This window comes from Mustela nivalis (assembly GCF_964662115.1).
Source record: "Mustela nivalis genome assembly, chromosome: 11".
Classification (NCBI taxonomy): Eukaryota; Metazoa; Chordata; class Mammalia; order Carnivora; family Mustelidae; genus Mustela; species Mustela nivalis.
In genome coordinates this window covers 111656103-111679398 of record NC_139030.1, presented here as the reverse complement: position 1 = coordinate 111679398, position 23296 = coordinate 111656103, and the positions used below count along the sequence as shown (strand labels likewise).

At 46.2% G+C, this 23296-nt stretch overlaps 4 protein-coding genes across 5 annotated transcripts in view; 3 read left to right on the top strand and 1 right to left on the bottom strand.

Annotated features, from left to right (window-relative positions):
- The window catches only part of SLC40A1 (solute carrier family 40 member 1), a 747507-nt gene that overhangs the window by 123006 nt on the left and 601205 nt on the right, over positions 1–23296 (bottom strand). The gene's annotated exons all lie outside the window — the stretch shown is intronic.
- ASDURF (ASNSD1 upstream open reading frame) lies at positions 1161–5438 on the top strand. Its single transcript, XM_082690569.1, has 5 exons — positions 1161–1293; positions 2552–2605; positions 3803–3878; positions 4543–4636; positions 5372–5438. Exons 1-4 carry the CDS (start codon positions 1204–1206, stop codon positions 4620–4622), a joined length of 300 nt encoding a protein of 99 aa, XP_082546695.1. The 5' UTR covers positions 1161–1203; the 3' UTR covers positions 4623–4636; positions 5372–5438.
- On the top strand, positions 4543–9562 carry ASNSD1 (asparagine synthetase domain containing 1; the record flags this gene model as incomplete). 2 transcript variants are annotated; one of them, XM_082690525.1, is made up of 4 exons in its annotated part: positions 4543–4636; positions 5372–6098; positions 6388–6569; positions 9193–9562. In XM_082690525.1, coding segments are annotated over 4 exons (1197 nt in total). In that variant the 3' UTR covers positions 9479–9562. The 2 variants fall into 2 exon arrangements, with proteins under 2 accessions (XP_082546651.1, XP_082546650.1); XM_082690524.1 differs by having other exon boundaries at positions 4635–6098.
- ANKAR (ankyrin and armadillo repeat containing) overlaps positions 12438–23296 on the top strand; it is a 67558-nt gene continuing 56699 nt past the window's right edge. Inside the window, exons 1-5 of the mRNA XM_082690501.1 lie at positions 12438–12763; positions 13866–14500; positions 18127–18564; positions 20375–20538; positions 21172–21275. Coding sequence (XP_082546627.1) covers positions 13900–14500; positions 18127–18564; positions 20375–20538; positions 21172–21275 — 1307 coding nt within the window. The 5' untranslated portion in view covers positions 12438–12763; positions 13866–13899. The remainder of the gene's footprint in view (positions 12764–13865; positions 14501–18126; positions 18565–20374; positions 20539–21171; positions 21276–23296) is intronic.

Here is a 23296-nt window from a genome sequence, read left to right as displayed (position 1 = left end):
TGAGCCTCTGCCTTCGGCTCAGGTCATGATCCCAGGGTCCTGGGATTGAGCCCCGCATCAGGCTCTCTGCTCAGCGGGGAGTCTGCTTCTTCCTCTCTCTCTCTGCCTCTCTGCCTACTTGTGATCTCTCTCTCTGTCAAATTAATTAATTAATTAATTAAATCTTTAAAAAAAAAACATGAGCAAACAGGGAAAGTCAACAGTAAACACAGATCTCTAAGCACTTCTGGATTTACCCCAGGAGCCAGTGAAAGCTACGCCTGGGCTGAGGCAAGCTGAGGCAAGCCCGAGGTGCCCCTCCGCATCAGGTGCGCACACGCCCGCCGGCATCTGCTCCGGACCCCGAGATGCCCGCGCTCGAGCGCGGGGCGCGACGGCGGACCCGAAATCACGGCTCTCGCCGGCACAACACGCCGAAGTTTTCTTCAGTGCATCAGTTAACGAACAGGTAAGACGTCAAAACCGAAGAGCTCACGAGACACCGAGCACGACTGGTGAAGACAGCGCTAGACTCGCGGAGCTGGACACAGACTGAACAAGCAAGCTCGATCCCACCCGACGGCAGCCGCTTCAGAACCTACAAGTCACCCAGCAATCTCCTCGCTGAGTCTGGAGGACTTTTCTCACGGGACTGAGACGCCGCGAAGACTGCATGGAGCCCACGTACATCGCACGCTTCTCCGTGGATCCCGAAGCCCCGCGGCACTGCCCACGCTGCTTATCCGGAAGCCCCGCGGCATTTCTCTCCCAGGCCCAGGAAGAAGGTAACGGAAACTGACCACCCCCTGCGGTCCGCCGTCAACAATGTATCTTCCACCCCCGCCCGCGGCGCATCCTTCCTCGCCCCCGTCCCCGCGGTCCTCTCCGCCCCGCTTCCATTCCTCCCGCTTACCACTGGAGGGCGCACGGGACGCACAGTCCACCGGGTTCCCGGACGTGCGGACGCCGCGGGAGCCTTTCTGCGCTGGCTCCACTAGGGGACCCTCCGGAAACCTCTCGAACCGCACAGCCGGGATCGCGCGCTCCCCGAGCATCTGTGCGCACGCGCACAACTCCTGCACGCTCCGTCGGATTGCGCAGCCGCTCTCGCTGAGACTGATGGGAGGGGGCGGGGCCCCGGGAGTGCGCACGCGCGGAGGCTGAGGCCTGGCGGGAGCGGACGCCGGTGCGGGCCGGGCGGTCCGCGTTCCCCGCGCCGTGGAGATGCCCAGCGGCGGGTGGCGGCCGGAGGACGGCGCGGGGCTGCGCTGTGCGGACGCCGCGGCGCTGCGCAAGGACGACCTCGGCAGCAGGGTGAGTGCGGCCCGGACGGCCGCGGGGCCCCGCCGCTCGCGCCTCAGTCGTCGCGTTCGGCGGCGCGTTCAGCGGAGACCGTGAGGTTCGCCCCGGTTAGACGCGGGCGGCGCGGGCACCGAGGCGTGCCTGGGTCTCTGCGCTTTCCGAGCCGCTGGCAGCGCCTCGCCCCGGACCCGTGACCTCGCCCCCGACCTGCCGTGTCGGTCGCGAAGACCCGCGCGGTCCGTGTGGAAGCGCCGTCGTCGAGCCCGTCGGTCCGCGCCCCCGCACCCGCGCCCCGCACGCGCCCCGCCTCGCCCGCCGGGGTCCCGCCCGCACACCGACGCTCCGGCACGCGCTGGGCCCCGCCGTGCGACGGCCTTTCGGCTGCGAGCGGCCTCGGGGCGGTTCGGCCCCGTCCCGGGCAGCGACCGGTCCGCCAAGCCGGACCCCTCGGGGTCGTCCCCTCGTTAAGGGACGAGCGCGCCCGCCGGGCCAGGGGGTCGGGTCTGCCCGACGCGGGTCCGAAGCCGCCCACACGGGCTCGCCCGGGAGTCAGTGGCCGGTCAGTGGCCGACGCGGGGACGGTCCCGCCGCGGGGACTCCGCCTCGGAGCGCAGCCGCCGCCGCCGGAACGAGCGTCTCTGCCTTCGGACGAGGGTCTCCGACGGGCGCGGGGCGGACCGGCCCTGCTGGGGAAGACGCGGCCGCCGCCGGGCCGGCCCGGTTCCGCCTCGGAAACGGGGCCAGGAGCAGAGCCCGGACGGAAAGCGCTCGGCCTCGGGCCCGTGCGGGCGTTCGCGCGACCTACTCGCGCTGAGCGCTGAGCGCCTGGCTCCGCTCTTCGCGCAGAAACCGCGGAAACCATTGCCAGCCCGTGACGCGCGCTGCTTTTTAAAAGAGCAGAAGTGTGACTTGAAAGAAGTCCTTGAAAACCGATACTAATTTTGATGCATCTTGTCTGTTTGAAACAAAAAGCGCAGACTTTGTTGAGTAACTGGGGCCCTTGCAGGAGTGCGGGTGACCCTCCCCAAACCCCCGGTCTGGGTCAGGGGGCTCTCGGGCACCTGTCAGGTGTAGTCACGGTTTCCTCTCCCAGCTGCCCCGGCTGCGGCCCACACGCTGCGGTTCAGAAAGAATCCCTGTGTTTGCAGACCGCCCATTTGCGCCACCGGAGAATTCTAGCCCCTTGTCCCATCTCTCCAAGTTGAAAAGGCCCTCAGTTGAGCACACTTCGCTAGCCTCTGATTTAAGAAGTTTTTCTTTATTTCAATAGATTAAAGAACAAAAAATTGTGGTGGATGAACTTTCTAACCTGAGGAAGAACAGGGTGAGTTATGAGGATAATTCTGAATTGTAAGTGGGAAGGTTTGGTTCTATTTTATTAACTGTATACTAAAGTAAGAAGAATTATATGTAAGATTTATATTTACATTAAAATTTGCAAGGTCGCAGCATCTTTTTTTACTTACATTGCTGAAGTGTAAAGTGCTCAAGATTTTATACATGTATGTGGATGTCTGCGTTGATTATAGTTGATAATGTTTTCTTCGCATCATATGAAACTCGCAGTACCTTTGAACCAAACGATATTAATTATACAGTGCTATCTCGGATCTGTAATCACTAATGGCATTGACTTATCCTTGAATTTGGTGTTTTCTTTTGAAATGAATAACTTTTAAATATATTAAGAAAGGAAACTATGCCTTTAAGTGACTGTGGATAATTGTTGAAAAAACAAAAAGCATAAATTGCTTCCCCCTACCTGAAATTATTTTAAACAAGTCTTCCATATATTTAACCTGGCTGTTTTATGTCATGTGCATTAACGTATTCATAAACAAGCAAGCTACTGCTGTATGTATAGTTATACTGTCAGAAATTACATTTTAAAGGTCAGGAAGAAATTATTTTGAGCCCTTTAAAGCCTTTGATAACTAACAGGTTGTTTAACATTTCTGGTATTGTTCCTTTGGGAGTTTTAGAACTTAAGTCACAACTGATACAAACTTTCTAGAGGGCAAGTTGGCAGAATGTATCAAAACCTTAAAACTATGTAGCACTTTGACCCAGTTCCATTTATAGTATTTGAGTGAACAAAGATTTAGTTACAAAAACTTCATTGCCACATTGATTTATAAAGTTGGTAATGTTTTAAAGGTCTAAAACTTGAGGACTTATGGAATAAACTGTAGTATTATACCTATATAGTAATGTTGTAAAAGAATACTTATTCCCAATATATTGTTCATTGATAAAAGCAAATAAATCTATTTATAATAAGAGCCTTTTTGTTCAAGGAAACTGATAGTTTGATACATGCAGACGAAAAACATTTCAGCTCAGTGTTAGTGGTAGCAGTTTCTAGGTGGTAAGATAATGGGTGACTTTTACTTACCTGTATTTACTAAGGTATTCTGAATATATGTTACTAAAGTTCAAGAATATGCAATAAAAGGATTCAGGGTTTTGACATAGGCTTTTTAGATCAAATCCTGATATTAGTCTAAATTATGTTTTGCAGAAAGTATATAGGCAGCAACAGAACAGCAACATATTCTTTCTTGCAGACCGAACAGAAATGCTTTCTGAAAGCAAAAGTAAGTTTTTTGGGTATATTATATAGAAATGTATGAAAAGCCTTTTCAAAGTTTTCTGTAGAAACTCATGGTAGTGCCTAAATTATGTTGTCTATATCTGAATGCTCAAATATATATCTGAAGATCAGATGGCGGTATGTTAGATGAAAGTAATACTGTGGTCTGGTTTTTCTTTAAGTTAGCCTTCCAAAGATGGAAGTCTACAGTAAAAAAATAAAATAAAAATATATAAGATGTATTAGAAAGCCATAATTATTAATGTTTGCTTTAGCATTTTTTTGGCAGATGTAGGTATGAAAACTGCTCTGCCACTTTCTGCCTTTGTAACTTTGAGTGAATTACTTTGAGTCTCCAAAGTTTTTTGGGATTCAAACAGGAAGGAATAAGGTGGCTCCATGGCACAATGGATAGCGCACTGGACTTCTAGAGGGTGAGGACATTCAAATAAGAAGGAATAGATAAAGTTCATAGCCCGTGCCTGGGCCAAAATAAGCATTTAATAAACAGAAATTATCTTCCCAAAAGATAATCATCATTAGAAGCCTTTTGAATGCAGTAGTTTGATCTCTCTAGTGGTTTGATCTTGGTAAGTGCTGCTCTATGAATTACTAGGGAAAGGTCCGAGAATTTTAATTTTACTTATTTCTTCTCCCCTCCCCTACAGATATATTGGATGAACTGAAAAAAGAATATCAAGAATTAGAAAACTCAGAGAAGACCAAAATCAAGAAAGAGTCAACTTGATTTCACATAACAATGTGTGGCATTTGTTGTTCTGTGAGCTTTTCTGTGGAGCATTTCAGCAAAGATTTGAAAGAGGATTTACTGTATAATCTTAGCCGACGGGGACCCAGTAGTAGTAAACAGTTGTTAAAGTCCAGTGTTAGCTACCAGTGTGTGTTTTCTGGGCATGTCCTTCACTTAAGAGGTGTTTTGACTGCCCAGCCTGTGGAAGGTGAAAGGGACGATGTTTTCCTGTGGAATGGAGAAGTGTTCAGTGGCATAAAGGTTGAAGCTGAAGAGAATGATACTCAAATAATGTTTAATTACCTTTCCTCCTGTAAGAATGAATCTGATATTTTGTCACTCTTCTCAGAAGTCCAAGGTCCTTGGTCTTTTATATATTACCAAGCGTCTAGTCATCATTTGTGGTTTGGTAGAGACTTCTTTGGTCGCCGTAGCCTGCTTTGGCATTTTAGTAACTTGGGCAAGAGTTTCTGCCTCTCTTCAGTGGGCCCGCAGACATCCGGAGGGGCCAGTCAGTGGCAAGAAGTTCCAGCATCTGGAATTTTCAGAATTGATCTCAAGTCTGCTTCCATGTCCAAATCTGTGGTTTTAAAATTGTACCCTTGGCAATTTGTTTCTGGGGAGAATGTTATCAAGGAGTGTGTTAATAGCCTAATTCAGGTTTCAGCAGACTTGCCAACATTTGTATCAGTGGTAGCAAGTGAAGCTGGACTACATCTGAAAGAACCTGTTGTTCCTTTAAATAGGACGTTGCCGCAAGCTCCCCTCGAGATGCCCCGAGGAACCGTCAGTGTCCCTCCCACAAGGGAAACGCTTCAGATGTTTCTTACTGACAGACACATGAAGGAAGTCGTTCAGCAGTTCCTCGAGGTCCTGAGTCTTGCAGTGCAGAGGCGTGTCTCGTGCTTACCCAAGGATGCAAACCTGACCCCCAGTGCGGCTTTGGAAATGGGCGCCAGGAGAGCAAACGTCGCGGTCCTGTTTTCGGGGGGCGTTGATTCCATGGTTCTTGCAGCCCTCGCAGACCTCCACATACCCCTGGATGAACCCATTGATCTTCTTAACGTGGCTTTCGCGACTAAAGAGAAGACCGTATTAGCTGGTTTTAACCAAAAGAGGAAAAACCAGAAAAGTCGTTATGAAACACCTTCCGAGGAATCCTCTGGAGATAATGCCACTGGCAGCGGGGACAGGGGCGTTGACAGACGATTCGATGTGCCAGATCGAGTCACAGGAAGAGCGGGATTAAAGGAGCTACAAGCCGCCAACCCTTCCCGGATTTGGAATTTCGTTGAAATTAATGTTTCTCTGGAGGAACTACAAGAGTTAAGACGAGCTCGAATACGCCACTTGGTTCAGCCCTTGGATACAGTGTTGGATGACAGCATTGGCTGCGCAGTCTGGTTTGCTGCGAGAGGAGCTGGTTGGTTAGTGGCCCACGGCGACATGGGATCCTATCAGAGCAGTGCGAAGGTATGGGAGGGCAGGCACACTGGACTCGGAATTTCCGAGACCTGATTTGGACCCTTTGAAGGTACTAACATTTAGGTTGCAAGAATATAGCATATCTTAATTGCATTTAACCTACAGTGCAATGTGTAAGACTTTTTAAAAATTGGGCATATTTTACTATTTAATGACTTCCCTTGTTTTTGTCAGAAAATGTTGTGTTTAAGATAAATAACTTTTAAAGCTTTGCTTTTATTTTGAGTTATTTCCTTTATCTCATATTGGGAGTGTGGTTTTCCTTAAACCATCACAGGTGGTTCTTTCTGGAATTGGGGCTGACGAGCAGCTTGCGGGTTATTCTCGCCACCGTGTCCGCTTTCACACACACGGAATGGAAGGATTAATTCAGGAAATTGAGATGGAGCTGGGACGAATATCTTCTAGAAACCTTGGTCGTGATGACAGAGTTATTGGTGATCATGGAAAAGAAGCAAGGTAATTCTGCTTACATGAGTGCTGTGGGTGGTTCTGTAGAAACTCTAGACTGTAAGAGAAGATTTTAACGTTCTTTCTCTTTGAAGACCGTTCACACAAATAGCAGTAGAGACAGTAATGTCTCGGCCTCTGTCACAAACACTGTCCATCAGAGGGAAAGCTGGGGAGCTGTTGGGGAGCAGTTGTTTTCCAGAACTCATTGTCTAAGAAATGTCTTTTTGGTAACTTTCAAAGATAATACAATGACGTGATTGTTTTCCATGTTACAGTGGAAAAGACTATAAAACTGAGGTAATAGAATGCTGAGAGAGGGTATTTTTAAAGGGTTGGGGTTTGTTTCAAATGTTTGCTTTCGTCCCAGTAAGAGCATAGGCCCTAGTCCCACGCTTTCCCCTCCAGCGTGAGGGCACGGGGCTTTGTCGCTATGGACAGTCTGTGAGTCTGTGAGTAGCGATCCACACCCACCTCTCCTCGGACTCAGTCTGGTCAGACATTGCAGATTACCTGAAAGTGTCAAAGAGATCAGGGCACTTTCATATGTATATTCTTTTTTTAATGCAGGGATTTATTTTTACCTCCAGTGAATGTCTGATGGTAGTAAACAAATGCTTGAAGACAACTTTAAATTATTAAGGATAAAGAGGTATTGTTTAGTTACAGAAAGCAGAAGTTTGTTCAAGTAGGTTAATTTATTAGGCAATAGTTTATTTACAAGTGTGTAAGCATGTGAGAACAGAGAGTCCAGTAAGCTCTGGGAGAACTGGCACGTCATAGTACAACACTCTAACACTTCCCTCTTAACCCTACTTCGGCTTTTCAGTATATATAGAAAATGTCTGACTCTGGGTTTCAGACATTCTATATATATCAACTCTACGTATATAATATACATACATAATTTATACGTTACCATAATATAAAAAGTATAAAATGTTTTCCTTTTGAAGGGTGTATGTATTTGAGAGAGAGACAAATTCAGTCTTTATTTCAGATAGGTCATAGAAAATAATTTATTCTATTTAATAAAACTTAATTCTAAAGGCCCCATATGATACCCTCCATATAAAAGTGCATATGAAGAAAGTTTGAAACAACGAATACAGACTTGTGCTTTAACAAATATGATAGTGGCTGGATCTAAATAATTCATTAATTATGTATCTTGGCATATATATTAACAGTGGTCAATTAATTAGATTATCTTAGAGATGTTTTTACAGTTGATTCACTTTTATAAAATATTCCATATAACAAGTGCCTTTACCCTTTCTGGTGTCTCTGTGTAAGCGAGAATAAGATACAATAAAACAGAAACACTAATGTAACAGTATTGCATTTAAAGAATTGGAGGGAGAGTTTCAAAGTGTTTTAAACAAAAACGAGAATTTTATAGGAAGCTAGGGAAACCAAGAGACAGAAAGTTTTTTTTTTTTTTTCAATCTAATACTTTGTTCTGTTACACCATTTGTCTCTGTTTAAAGGGCATACATGTAATCAAACAATTTTTTAGAAGATTTATTTATTTCAGAGAGAGAGCATGAGCGAGGGAGCAGAGGGGGAGAGAATCCTCAAGCAGACTCCCTGCTACGCTTGGAGCCTCACATGGGGCTCAGTCCCCCAACCAACCATCCCCTGAGCCAAAACCAAGAATCGGACCCTTAACCGTGTCACCCAGGCACCCCACTTCTAAGATTTATTGATTTCAGAGAGAGAGTGTGTGCAGGAGTGCGAACAGGGAAAGGCGGAGGGAGAGGGAAAGCAGACGCCCTGCTGGGCACAGAGCCAGACTCAGGGCTCTGCCCCTGCCTGGGAGACCGTGACCTGAGCTGAAACCCAGAGTCAGACGCTCAACTGACTGAGCCACCCACGTGTCCCTAAATCATTTTGATGCCATAAAATTTTACCCTAAGTAAATGTTTCACAAGTTCAGGATTATAGAGCCCTTCTATATTGATTTCATACCTCTAAAGTTTGTTTTCTTTTGACGTGATAGAGAGCACACAGATTGAGTAATTGAGTCAAGACTATACTTGTGGGACACCTGGGTGGCTCAGTCAGTTAAGCCTCTGCCTTCAGCTCAGGTCATGATCCCAGAGTCCTGGGATCCAGTCCTGCATTAGGTTTCCTGCTCAGCAGGGAGCCTGCTTGTTCTTGTCCCAGCCCCCCCATACCCCCCCATCCCCACTCGGGCTCTCAAATAAATAAATGAAATCTTAAAAAAAGAAAAAAAAGACTGTACTTATTTTCAAGGCATCCATCCCCAAAGAAACCTTGTGAAACAATTTGAGATTATTTCTTACCATAGGCCTAATTTATTTATTTTTTGAGGCAGAATTGAATTTATGTATTAGCGTATAGCCTATGAATTTGTGTATAGCCTCTGAAATTGAATTTATGTGTAGCCTATGTATTAAAATTAGTCGTGTGAAATATTTGTTAATGTGATTTTTAGCCGTAAAATTGTGTAAATAACCAGAATATTTTTAATTGAGAAAAACAGTGCCATCAAAAATTAATTTGATGCTATAAATTTTAATGTTGAATGAAACGTAAAAGAAAAATCATAACTTTTTTTAATACTTATGTGATTGTATTTATGGTTCTATTTATCTGTTTATTTTAGATTTCCTTTTCTGGATGAAAATGTTGTCTCCTTTCTAAATTCCCTACCGGTTTGGGAAAAGGCAGACTTGACTTTGCCCCGTGGAATTGGTGAAAAACTAATTTTGCGTCTTGCAGCAGTGGAACTTGGCTTAACAACCTCTGCTCTTCTGCCAAAGCGGGCCATGCAGTTCGGATCAAGAATTGCAAAAATGGAAAAGAATCATGAAAAGGCATCTGATAAATGTGAAAGACTCCAAGTCATTTCCTTAGAAAACCTTTCTAGTGAAAAGGAGATTAAAGCATAATCCTTCACCATGTAACATTTACTGAACGATGATTATGTAAAAAGAAAACACTCTGCTGTCCTTTTATTAAATAATGCAATGATATGAAGGTTCATTACATGAATTTCTTACTTAGCTATAACAATATAACCAACTGAGTCAGATTGACACTGGAGGAAAAGAGAGAATACTTGAACACCTTGGATGTTTGAAGCTGTGACACTAGCATCGCATTGGGCTCTTTCATGGTAACGTCCCACAGGCAACATTAAAAGAAAGTGGCTTTTACCAACTCTTTTCTTGGTAGCTATACCCAGAAATAACTCAGTTTGTTATTGTCAGGGGCTTGGTTAAACAGTGCTCTTTCACAGATGAGAAAACTAAGGTTTAGAGAGGCTGAACAATTTGCTTGAGGTTCTCACTCCTGGGCAACACTGGTTAGTTCTGTTACATCTCTTTAGGCAGCTGATTTTCCCACTCCAAACTTCGGACCATTTTTAGCATTCTCCCGTCCCCCAAATCTCTAGCCTCCCTCTCTTGGCCTCATTCTCAGCTCGTGACCTGAGCTTTTCACAGAGAATCAGTCATCGGGACAGGAAATGCCCTACTTGCCAACACCAGAACTTGTGCCTTACCTGTAGGTACACCCATCCTTTTCTCCCTTCTGGTCATTAGAAAGGGAGATGTGTCCACCCACCCATCAGATGGCTGTGTGGCCGCCTGTTCTCCGTATCCCAACCCTTCTTGCCTTACAGGACTCTTCTGCTCCTCTCTCCAGGATATTCAGCCTCTTCTCTGTAGGATCCTTCCTGTCATCATTCAAGGTGTTCTGGTGTACCCAACTTCAAATGCACATACGTGGTTCTGTATCTTCCTTGGCTTGTCACCTCAAGCCTCCCATCCACACTCACCATCTCCACCGTGTCATCTCCACTCCAGCCTGACATCCACCCACATGAGCTACGACCACCATACCAAGGTCATGGGTCCATCCCCAATTAGAGCTGACATCCTTCCTGGGTCTGGACACGCTTTGATTCTTTTCATCTCCGTGGGAAAGCAGTTTTAGGATACTGACAAACAGAGGCCTGTGAGAGACTTCCACATGCCCTGAATTTATCCCCTGGGAAAAGCCATATTTAGATACTAACCTTAATAGCTTTCATCCCTCTACCGGAGGGCAGACAACTTCCAAGTGTCTTTGTAATCCTGAGCACCAAACTGACAGCGTTCCTATGAGGAATAAACTAACAGCTTTGCCCAGCAGCCTAGATGGAATATAATGAAGTAACTGTAGAGTTCAACACTAAAACATCTGCCATTGAGACGTTGATGACCATGTGGCCGGCACTGCTTCGGCAACTCTGCGTGGATCAACCCAGCTGAACCGCTAGGGAATTGCCCGGTCGTCTCCTAGCAGAATGCTGTGTGTGCGGGTTTGCTGTTCTGTTCTGTTCCCAGAGAGACTCATCCTTCAGAACCTCTTAGGACTTAATTCCATAAACCCTGGGATGAAGTTCTGTGTTCGTCCTTAGTTTTTCCAAGATTTGAAACATTTAGAACAAACCATCGGGTATCTGAGCAAAAAACATGTCAGTAGAAGAATTTATATATGTTGTACAAGTGCAAAGACGCAAATTTGTTACAGAAGCGGTGATATCTTTACATCCCTGCCCTGGAACAGCAGTCGCTTCTAGCGCTATCCCCACAGCAGCTACAATCATGACGTGGTTGGACTAAGAAATGCCCCCAAACCGTCACTAAACATGCATGTGGGTACACTCAGTCAAGAGTTTAAGTTGTCCCCCTCGACGTGACAGCAGCGCTGAGGCTGGGCATTCCCTTACTCACGAAGCGCTTCTCCTGCTCCGGCGCGGGATCTTGGTTCTCCTCCCGCCTTCCCGCCTGCCGCCCTTTGTGTTCCTCTATGACTCCGTCCTCTACCTGAACCTGAGACAGTAGGACTCTCAGGTTTTCGTCCTGGGTTCCGAACTTCCCAGTTCTCTCCTTGGTGATTTCAGCCACTCTCTTGGTTTCACCCAGCTAAGGCTGCCAGAGGTATGCACCACCCCAGCCTGCCGTTCCTGGCCGAACCCGACCTGCGCAGTCCAAGTATGTCTGGCATCTCTACTTGGTTCTCTCGCACGTGCGTCTGGGTCCGCATGTCCACAGCTGAACTCTTCATCTTGCCCTGATTCCCCATTTCTCCGGACAGAAATGTGGGTGTCATCTGGATAGCCACTTTCTTTCCGGGCCCCCCCCCCCAGTCCGTTGCCACCGCATTGTTTCTGCAGGCCACCCGCCCCCGGGCCCGCGCACCTCCGCCGCCGCACACTCGAGCTGTACCTCGCGTCCGCTAACACCGACGTGGCCTAAATCTTTTAAGTTCAAAATCAGTAACTCGGCGACCTGGGTGATCAGGGCCTAATTGTGTGCCCATTGTCTCTCTAGTTCTTGCAGCAAGGCTTTGTTTGGCTTCTCAGAAAGTTCAACGACCCTCTCGGCCGGTCCTTGAGCACCCGCTGTTCCCCGTCCCCGACGCCTGCTCCTCCGACTCTGCTCGCGCAGCATCTTGCGGCCCCGTTTAAAACTCCCGCCTCCCGCAGCAGCCTTTCCCGGCCGGGGCCTCGGTAGGTTTCCTTCATGGGCTGTCCTGACCCCCCCAGTCGTGACCCTGTTGAAATGCAACCGTGTGGTTATCCGAGCGACGGGGAGCTCCCGGAGCTTGGGTGCGCCCCGCCCTCCGGGGTCTCCGAGCCCCGCGCCTGGCTCATAATGCGCGTCCCAGAACCCCTCGCCGCGTGGAAGGGCGGGATGCGGCGGGATTCCAGCCCGCGGTCCTCCGAGCCCGGCGCCCTCACCTCTGCCCCTTGGCTCTGGGTTTCCGTGGAAGCGAGACGTGATGGGGGAGCGCGCGGCTGGTCGCGGGAAGCTCCGCTGAGTCCTACCGGCCGCCGGGGCAGGGACACGTGGCCCGGACAGTTCAGCAGCGCCCAGTGCCCCAAGCACTGCCCGCGGGCGCAGGGGGGCGGCCCCTGCGGCGGGCCGGGCCGACCTCGCGAGGCCCCGGGGCTTCCACGCGTGGGCCCGGCCGGAGGCGGAGGGTTCCCGGGAGCCTCCCCAGGCGACCTCCGCAGGAGACGCGCTCTCAGCTCTCACGTGCCGCGGGCCCCTCGCCCACGCGGGGATCCTGAATGTGAGAGGCCGGTCCAGGAGACCAGACTACTGCCCCCGGCCCCGTGAATATTCTGGGGACCAGAGTGGACGCAGCTTCCTTCTCCTGGACAAGAAAACAATCATTCCAAAGTAGGTTTCTTCCCTTCCCTTGTCCTCTCCCCCTCTCGTGTCCCTATGGGTGTAGGTCTTGGGCCAGACCTGGGTTGGCTCTGATTCTTTAGAACCCTAGGCACCTTCCGTAACCTTCCTAGCTTCATGTCTGCGTCTACACAGCGGGGATACCAGTGCCTCTCTCGGAGCCTTGGGCTCTCCAAGTGTCCCCTCCGAACCAGCAGCATCAGCATCATCGCTGACTTTTCAGAAATGCAAATCACCCAGCTCAACCCAACCGACTGGATCAGAAACTCTAAGCAGGGTCCAGCTGTGTTTCAATAAGCTCTAGGTGGTTCCACTGCAGGGCCAGTGTTGAGAAGCACAATAAGAGAGGGACCAATTAAATGAGATAACTAAAATATTATGTGTCAAGAGCTGGGCAAGTAGTAGATGCTCAAAAAACAGTGGTTATGGTCATTCTTATTCCAAGAACAGAAAGGCAGTTAGTGACGTAGAAACAGAAAGTTAAATCGGCTCTTCCTGTCTTTCCTTTTAAGCAGGTCTTTATTTTCTTGCTTTAAAAAAAAAAAAAAACTGGAAACAAAATAAAAATATACAAAAAGGCTTATATGTAGAATTTTTAAAAGCACACAAGCTCATAAATACAGGGAATAGATTGGTGGCTGCCGGAGGGGTTGGGGGTTTGGTGAAGCTGGAGAGGAGTCAAAAGTGTAGGCCTGCAGTTAGGAAGCAGTCATGGGGATGTCATGCATAGCGCGGCAGCTGTAGTTAATGATACTGTGCTGCATTCTGAAAAGTTGCTGAGGGAGCAAATTCTTAAAAGTAGGTATCATAAAAGATTTTGTAACTATGCATGTTGATAATGTTAGCGGGACTTTTGTGGTGATCATTTAAAAATATATACAAATATCGAATCATTGTGTTGTAGACCTCAGGCTAATGTTTATGACAATTACACTTCAATTGTTTAAAGTGTTACATGTTTAAAAAGATTGAAAACTATCATGGTTGACCATGAAGCAACCTACTAAAGACAAAAGTGCAGACGGATCTGAGAAATCCAACTTCATTAGCAGGACAGATTTCACAGCCTGTCTTTTCCTTTCTTTCAGTACAGAAACTTCAGAAAGGCCACCTCCAATTAATAAGAAATGTTAAGACTGCCCAAAAAAGGCTTACCTAGATTTGATCAAATTCAAGATGAAGAAACCTACCTGGAAAACTTGGCAGTACAGAGAAATGCTTCTGCTTTTTTTGAGAAGTACGACCGGAGTGAAGTGCAGGAGTTGCTAACCACGGCCCTGGTCAGCTGGCTGTCCACCAAAGACGATGTCCGCTCTCAGCTCGACCTCCCGTGTGGAATTATGACCCAAATGAATAATGTGGGTTTCTCCACTGCCATCCTGCTGACTCCTGTGGACCCGACTGCCCTCTTAGACTATAGGGAAGTCCATCAAATCATAAGGGAGTTGGCTGTTGGAATTTATTGCTTAAATCAAATTCCTTCAATCAGTTTAGAAGCTAATTACGATCAGAGTTCCTCTTGTCAATTACCACCCGCTTATTATGATACCAGAATTGGACAAATTCTGATCAATATTGACTACATGCTGAAAGCATTGTGGCACGGGATCTACATGCCCAAAGAAAAACGAGCCAGATTCTCTGAACTGTGGCGCACTATCATGGACATTGATCCAGACGGGAAGCCTCAAACCCAAAAAGATATTTTTGCAGAGTTTAGTTCTGCAGGTAAGAGAATCTAACATGTTTTATTTTTATTAGAAGCCATCTTTTTAATTTAAAAGTTATTTATCTTTGTCTCAGTTGGAGTTTTCAGTTTATACCTTTTGTCTTGCGGAGCCCACGTAGGAAAATCAGCAATAGAGCCAATAGTAGAATTAAAGTGCATGCGAAAAATCTCCAAACTTGGAAGCAAAATGACTGTCAGATTGGATAGTCATCTACATCGCCATTTTTATAAATCTCAAAAATGAATGATAGGAGAATTGAAGTTAAGGAGAGATGTGCATCAGCGATCTAAGCTTTGGTGTTTTAGTAGAATTTGGTTGAATGAGTATTTGTTCTTGGTTCACTAAATTTTTAAGCTCCTTCCTTCTTAGGCCCTATTTCTCTGAAGCCTGTATATTCACAACGGATGCCACTAAATCGTGGAGCATCTCCCCAGCTCTGACCACATCACTGCCTTAAACACTGGGCTACCGTGGGTTTCCGAGGGCCTCTGCAGGAGGCCAGCTCTCTCTCGGAGGCAGACGGCTAAGAATCAGTCTGGCCACGTTAAACTTCATTTACCTCTGTGATTTGCAATTTACGAAACCGTCAGCGAACACCACTCTTAAAAAACAGTCGTAGCAGCAGTAGAGAACAGAGCGTATCAAAATCTGGTCATATTATCTAGTTTTCTGTAGGGGATTTAAATTACGGAGGGTTTCTTATCTGAGTAATTCTTGGATCCTTTAATTTATTACATTAGGTTTGTGGGATGAGAGGATAGAAGGAAAACACATTCTTGCGATAGAAGAATGTGGAGGGGATAACTTTTAGTTAAAATACAAATAAATGTATGTATTTATTAATACAAACATATCTATACTATACATACATATATTGTATATATATACTCGTTTCATAGCACCACAGGTAAAATGGGATGGTTTCTGTTGTTTCCCTTGCGCCTCTCCTCATCCCCGGTCCTTTATCCGCCCTCCCCCCGCCGCCCCGCCTCACCCTGCCGCAGTCCTCCGCAGGTTACAGCTCCTCATTTCTCAAGGCCTGGACCCGGCACAGCCTCTTCTCTTCCACACACCCTCTGTCGTTTGGTATTGGAATCACTGATTCCCTCGGTCTCCCTTATCGGCCCTTGAGCTCCTCTTCAAGAGCACAGAGAAGAAGGTCCGTTTCTTGTTCCGATTCCGCAGCACCTCGCACTGCGGACGGCGCGGCGAGCGCTCCGTGCCCGCGGGAATCGTGTTAATGACAACAGGGTGCGGGGAAAGGACCTGAAGACACTCTTGGGTTTCCAGTGTGAGGCCCTTAACCGCGAACGAAAGAAAGCGCATCTCAGGGACGGGGAGGGTGTTTGCTTTGGGAGTGTCTCCGGAGCTTCAGGTAAAGACTGGCATCGGGCGCAGAAAGAACGGAGTTCGGAGCAGAAGCAGGGCAGGGGGCGAGACCGAAACGGATCGCGTGTTTCCCTTCCTCATCCTCCAGATTGAGTTATAACCAGTTCTTTAGATTAGATCCTGTCTCGTTTTTCACTTTCTTATGACTTTGTACATATGATTTGCATAACATGGGATCACATTTCCTTTCTTTTTAAAAATTTTTTATTTTTTTATTTATTTATCTGACAGACAGAGATCACAAGCAGGCAGAGAGGCAGGCAGAGAGAGAGAGAGGAGGAAGCAGGATCCCTGCGGAGCAGAGAGCCCGATGCGGGGCTCGATCCCAGGACCCTGAGATCCTGACCTGAGCCGAAGGCAGAGGCTCACCCCACTGAGCCCCCAAGGCGCCCCCACATGTTCTTTCTTTAATACCTTCACATTCTTTGTGCCATGAGCTGCGTCACGCAAGACATCAGCTCCGGCTCCGGCTCAGCCCGCAGGTCCCCGCGGTACCGTCCAAGGTCCGGGAGCAGCAGGTGCATCTCCGCTCCCGACGTCCCTCTCCCCGCCCCCCCCCCCGTTTCTATGGGAACTGATGCTCTTCCCGACCCTTCCCCGCCGGGCTCTGCTGAGTCCTTCCCCGCGCTCCGCCCTCCGCCGCTCCGCCCTGCCCCGCCCCGCCCCCCCTCCTCACCCCTCCCCCGCCTTTCCTCGTCCCCCTTCCTCGTCCTCCGGGTTCGCAAGCTCCGGGTCGCTTCGGGCTGTCCAGGCGCGGCGGGGGCGTCGCGCTGCGGGGTCGGGCCGGAGCCTGGGCCGCTCGCGGGGAGCGTCTCCCCAGACGCCGCACCTGCCGTCCTTCCGCTTCGGTCCATCGTCCCGCGGCGTCCGGCCTGGACCGAGGGGGAGCCCGGCCAAGGCGGGGCAGGAGCTTGGGGTCTCGCGCAGACCCTCCCCGCGCGGATTTCCGCTCGGCGGCCCCAGCCCTGCGGGGGAGGGGAGGGGCGGGGCGGGGCGGGGCGCGCCGGGGAGGCGGTCGGGGTTCGCTGCCGCCCTTTCCTGCCCCTCCCCCCCTCTTTTGGTTATTCTAACCCGGGGACCCGCCCCCGCAGGTTCCACGCTCCCACCCCCTCCTCCTTCCCCTGCTGTCCTTGGGGGCGGGGGCGGCGGTCACTCCGGCTCCGGGACCCGCGGGCCGGAGGGTCCACGTGCGTCCGGGTCCCGGGCCCTCGTGCTCGGCCGGCGACAGCTGCGCGGCGGCCCCGCGGCCCCGCGCCCCACCCCCACACACCCCCACACCCCCACACCCCCACCCCACCCCACCCCCGGCCCCGAGCCTGCGGCGGCAGCAGGTGCGCACTCACGTGCGGATCTTCTTTTTAGAAATACTTCAGTACTTTTCGGGAATACTTCAATTTCTTTGTAATTTCTTAATTTAACCTTTGCAAGAGGGAAGTGAAGCATAGTAACCATTTAAAAATCCAAATTTATTCTGGCTTTTACCGTCTTTTTTTTTTTTTTAATACCTTAGGGGCAGGACAGAAGGGAGAGAGAAAGGGAGGCACATGGAGGTATTGTTTGCATTTTTAAGGCACAAATGTTAGACTCCACATTTTCTACCAAGACATATTTTATGATTCCATGCAGTTTTCTCAAGCTTAGATGAAGTGTAGCATTATAAGTGTACCCGTCCTTAAAAAGACAATTTGACAACAAGGAAGTGCTTAATTTCATCATAAATAGGAAGAAAATGTAATAGGAAATTTGTCACTTATAGAGTAAAATGAAGTTTTAATTCTTCTGTGTTTCATCCCAGTTACCAAGAAAGCTCTCTATTATGTATATTTAGCTTCTGATATCAGCAAAAACAAGAAATACGTAATAGAAGGCTTGAAACAGCAGATTATACTTTTAGCCAAATGAAAAGTTGAATCTCTGCTTAAAGAGAGATCACATTTTTTTGTTCTTCCATAGTTACTGTGATTAAATCTGAGACGTTGTATCCATGGTATTGGGTTTCGTGCTTCCAAAGGGAATGGGAATCCATGCTCAGTCGACAAGCTTCCGTCTTTCTTTACTCTGCTGAGTTCCCACTCATCCACTTGCTTTTCATCTTTAACAAGTTTTTTGGCATCTCATTATCCCTTTATTGTCACTTCAGTAGGATTTCAAGATGAAACCCAGTGTTCAATCTTCTCTATTTATCCAGAAGCCAAGTACGATGTTTCACTATCTTCTTTTTTCTTTGCTGTCAAGGCCTGACTGATGTCACGAAGGACCCAGACTTCGATGGGATCTATGATGAAGACATGAATGAGGATCCCACATACGATCCCAACAGCCCTGAAGAAAAAGCTGTTTTTATGAAATATGCTGAAAACATTATGCTGAAATTAACGTTCAGTACCACACAAGTTCAGCAGTATGAAAATGTTTTTATATTTGAAGCAGCCTATTGGCTTACAAATGCTATAAAATGTACTCAGGACTATCTTGATATTTGTACCTACCAGAGGTTACAGCAAAGATTGTATCTCCAGAAAAAGGTTATTCAAAAACACTTTGAGAAGAAAAAAGAAATCAGAAGAGGGATAGGATACCTAAAGTTAATATGTTTTCTGACTCCATTTTTATTGAGTTTAAAAAAGAAGATGAAAGTTCCATATTTAAGTAGTCTGCTTCCGCCTTTTTCAGGTAAGTGTATCAATAAAAATCAAATATAAAATAATTACATATATATGCACATATATATATATATATATATTTTATATTTAAATTAAACTTTGTTTGTAGTAGGTGTGTCCAGGCATATAACCTTGCTGTAGCCTGTTAGGAAACAAAATAAAACAAAATTCAATGTCTCCAAGGTAGTTAAAAATATTTGCCATATTTATGTAGTGCTTGGTATATATTTATACCAATTATAAGGCCTATTAGGAGACTTAAAAAAATTCTGAGAAGAATAGGGAAATATGCCACGTTCATTATGGGACATATGATACACTGTGACTGTATCATATCTGATCTATAAACCTATAAATTCAAGGCACTTCTATTAAAACCCCTATCGTGTTTTTCATGGAAGTTTATAAATTGATTCTGAAATTATTATGGAGCAGTAAAGGATCATGAATGGTGTTACATTCCTGAAAAAGAGACAAAAACATATTTTAAAACTTTAGTAGTGTGTTAGCACTGTTACACACAAACCGATGTGAGAGACTAAAGAACTGAAATAGGACCATACTTGCATTGACTCTGACACGTCGTGCAAACTGTTCCCTGCACCCAGATTAGTACACAATTTATATATTTCCATTGGTGCCCAAGCATGTAGGCTTATTATGGTGGGCTTTCTACAGGTGGCAAGTTTTCAGTAGAAATTTTGCAGATCATTTAATGAAAATTTGTCTCCTGAGTATTCAAATGGCAAAAATTATTACCTTTATCCGTGAACGACTTAAAAATGGGCTCATGACCATTCTGATCCTGGGGTGGAGGTAAGAGGGCGGGGCGTATGGAACCAAGAAGCCCTTGATTACAGAGAATATTAGCTGTAACTGTAATGTTTTATTACTTAGATTTTTGGAAGCAAATATGACTCAGTATTAATAGTTCGAAGTGGTGATATTCAGATGTTATATTTATTCCTTGAACTTTTCTGTGCCGTTTACATTTCTCAAAATACATTGTATGCTTTACATTGATGAAACCATATTCTGCTCCTAAATCAAAATTTTGGACAAACCTAATCATTACTGGAGTTTTAGAAAATTATTTTTGTAAAATAAATGTATGTGTGGTTTTATGACTTTCAAAAAGGTGAGCTGGTTATTTTTGTCCATGAGAAATACTTAACTAATTTTTAATGTCTCTTTTTACCTGAGCCAGCTCAGGTTACATTTTTTTGTTTTGTTTTGTTTTTGTTTTTGTTTTTTTACTTAGCCCAAGATTCTCTGAGACATAGTTTCAAATTTTTTCTGACAATTGGAGGTAATATATAAGTCTTGAACTCACACACAGAAATCATTAAGTAGAATAATGTTTTGGCTGTTCTCTTGAAATGTCTTTACAATGAAACTATAGAAAATGCTCAAAATGTATGATACAAATATATTTTCATGTTTTAAATATATATTAAGGCAATGATTTTAGAGACTAAAATTGCCAACATATTCATTTAATGTGGACTTTTTTCCACTTGGTTTACATAAAGTAGAATTTAGATCTTTGGGGCGCCTGGGTGGCCCAGTGAGTTAAGCCTCTGCCTTCGGCTCAGGTCATGATCCCAGAGTCCTGGATCAAGTCCAGCATCGGGCTCCTTGCTCGGCAGGGAGTCTGCTCTCTCTCTGCCTCTGCCTGCTTGTGCTCTCTCTCTCTCGCTCTCTCTCTCTCTGACAAATAAATACATAAAAGCTTTAAAAAGATAATCTATATATTCAAAATATGATTGCATATATGCTGTTTTCACTTTTTAAATTAAAGTTTGTTTTCATTTTTGGAGATGACAAGGTCAAGACAGAGCGAGAATTGCCTCCGTTTATTTATGGACGAGATTTTAAATGTCAGCATTTTCACTACAAAGAGGATCAATATTTTCATGTTCATGGAGGAGTTGAATTTGATATCAGCACACCTTCAATTGAGAATGCTTTAGAAGATTTTAAGGTTTTAATTATTATTGTTTCTGAAATGGTTTGTTACTTCACAACTCCTTTATCTTATTCTCCATCAACAAAAAGTCTCTGCTGGTACCGGCACTAGGCCAGTCTCCAAATGATTATCTGCCTGACTCATGAATCTTTCCATATATCATGTAACATACATGAATTTAAGTGCAAACTATATCCGAGGTATGTTAGGTGTCAGAGATGACACGATAAATACGCAAGGTGCACCTATCCTTACAGAATTTGTAGGCCTCTAATGGACCATATGTGCCCTAAAATAATCAGAGCATAGTAAAAATCCTCAACATTCACTACATATTCCTCCATTTTCCTCAACAGTTAGTATTAGAAAAGAGATCCTCTAGATTTTGGGAATAATAATTTAATCTAGAGTTTCATATAAACACAACATTTGAATTATCATTGCTTTTCTACCTTCTTTACATTATCTTTTGTATTTTTTTCTTCACTCCTGAAGTAGGAATTGGATACATGCAGTTATCATTAAGGTCTGGTGGGATATTATATTTAAAAAATTAACATTTACAAGTATAAAATTTTATCTGAAAGAAACCATAATTGTTTAGACTCGTTTAAAGATATATCTTTAGTAACAGAACCTATATTTTAGAACAATTTAGAAAAAATACGGAATTGTGCTGCCAATGCATTTGTGGAAGATTCAGTTTACAAGGAACATTACTCCATACCAGTCATGGAACTTAATGGAAAAAGGTAAGGAACTTTCGGTAATCATTCACAGTAGCCACAACTTGTTGAACATTAGAAGAAAACAAGGAAAGTGTCAAAATGCCAAGGCTAACTTGATACCTCAGCACAGAGATGCTAGAACAATAACTTCCATGAATGAAATCCAGACTCAACAAAATATTAAATAGTGTATTTATCACGTCATGCTCTTTGGTATGTTCTGTATAACAGCCCTTAGCGATGGGGACTGGTTCTTAAAACTATCGCTGCATTTACATGGGGATGGAGTTGGGGATCAAATCCTGTGGGTCCGTGGAAGGGCAGTGGACTCAGCACAGAGAACAGGATTTATTATTTTTTTTAACTCTTATTATATTTTTATTCTTTAAGGTTTTACTTATTTATTTGACAGACAGAGATCACACGTAGGCAGAGAGGCAGGCAGAGAGAGAGAGGAGGAAGCTGGCTCCCTGACGAGCAGAGAGCCCCATGCAGGGCTCGATCCCAAGACCCTGGGATCATGACCTGAGCCAAAGGCAGAGGCTAAACCCACTGAGCCACCCAGGAGCCCAGAGAAATAGGATTTAAACTCCTCTTCCTGTGCTGGGTCTTGTTATGCCTGTCATCTTTTTTTTTTTTTTTTAAGATTTTATTTATTTATGTGACAGAAAGAGACATGGTGAGAGAGGGAACATAAGCAGGGAAAGTAGGAGAGGGAGAAGCAGACTCCCCACTGAGCAGGGAGCCGGATGCGGAGCTCAGTCCCAGGACCCCAGAGCCATGACCTGAGCCAAAGACAGACACCTAATGACTGAGCCACCAGGCACGCCTGTGCCTGTCATCTTTTGAAGCTGGATGTTTCTCTAAGTTTTGCTAGGGTCTTTTATATATTATGTTCTTGGATTTTCATATCTTAGACACTGAAGTTTGGAAATATGGAGGGTAGAGCTGGGGCATTGTCATTAGGAGGTAGAGACTTGAGATTTAAAAGCATATAGAAGAAGTTTTTTCGTCTTTTTTTTTTTTAATTTCATTTATTCATTTGACAGACAGAGATCACAAGCAGGCAGAGAGGCAGGCAGAGAGAGAGAGGAAGGGAAGCAGGCTCCCTGCGGAGCAGAGATCCTGATGTGGGGCTCGATCCCAGGACCCCAGGATCATGACCTGAGCTGAAGGCAGAGGCCTTACCCCACTGAGCCACTCAGGTGCCCCTCATCTTGTTTTTTAAGGCGTGAAAGTGATTTAGAGAAAGGACGAAGTCTAGAACTCTGGAGAACAGCCGCTTTTCAATGGGGTGGAGAACAGCAGGGAAAGAGCAGAGGAGACCGACAAGGAAAGACGCAGGGAGCAGGACCAGGAAAGCATGGCAGCATGGAAGCCAAATGGGGAGAATTTTCAAAATATGGGAATAGTTGAAAGCCTCAAATTCAAGAAAAGGCCAAGTCAACTTAATATTGAAGAGCGCACTGAACTTAGCTATGCCTCGGTAAGGAAACGAGTTCTGGTTATAGGCTCGGTGTGGTGGGCCGAGGGGTGGAGTCGGGGAGAGTTCATGGGATGTGAAGAAGTAAAGACAGTGATTCTAAGTTTCTACCAGGACGCGTGGCAGAGAGGAAAGTACCAGAAACAAGGCAGAGGGAGAAGCAGGATGTACAAGGAGAGGTGGATCGTCCCATTAATTCTGCCCGAATGTGCACATGGGGCGAGAGATGAACTCAAAGAGCCTGGGGCTGGTGGCCGCCCTGGTTTTGGAGGGAATCAAGCAATAGAGCTCACGCCTCTAGAATCGACAGCTGGTGTGCATCTCCCAGGAGGAGGAACCCCCTCGCTCAGGGACCCAGCACCTGCCGACAGGCTCCACGTACAACCCTCGCGAAGCTGGACAGGATCCCGGAAGCCCCCTGAATAACACTCGATTCTCCCAGGCGTAGGGTCTGGCTGGACGCTAAGATCCTGGGAGCACAGGGCGTTGGGGGAGAGAAAAGCTGCACCTGGGAGAGGCTGTTGTGGGTGAGGGAGCCTGGCTGGCATAAGCACACAGACTG

Bases quoted from the DNA above. Each gene is read 5' to 3' on its own strand.
- ASDURF (XM_082690569.1), top strand. From the start codon at position 1,204: ATGCCCAGCGGCGGGTGGCGGCCGGAGGACGGCGCGGGGCTGCGCTGT. The intron at 1,294-2,551 runs GTGAGTGCGGCC...TTATTTCAATAG, and splicing joins AGGACGACCTCGGCAGCAGG to ATTAAAGAACAAAAAATTGT. The intron at 3,879-4,542 runs GTAAGTTTTTTG...CCTCCCCTACAG, and splicing joins AATGCTTTCTGAAAGCAAAA to ATATATTGGATGAACTGAAA.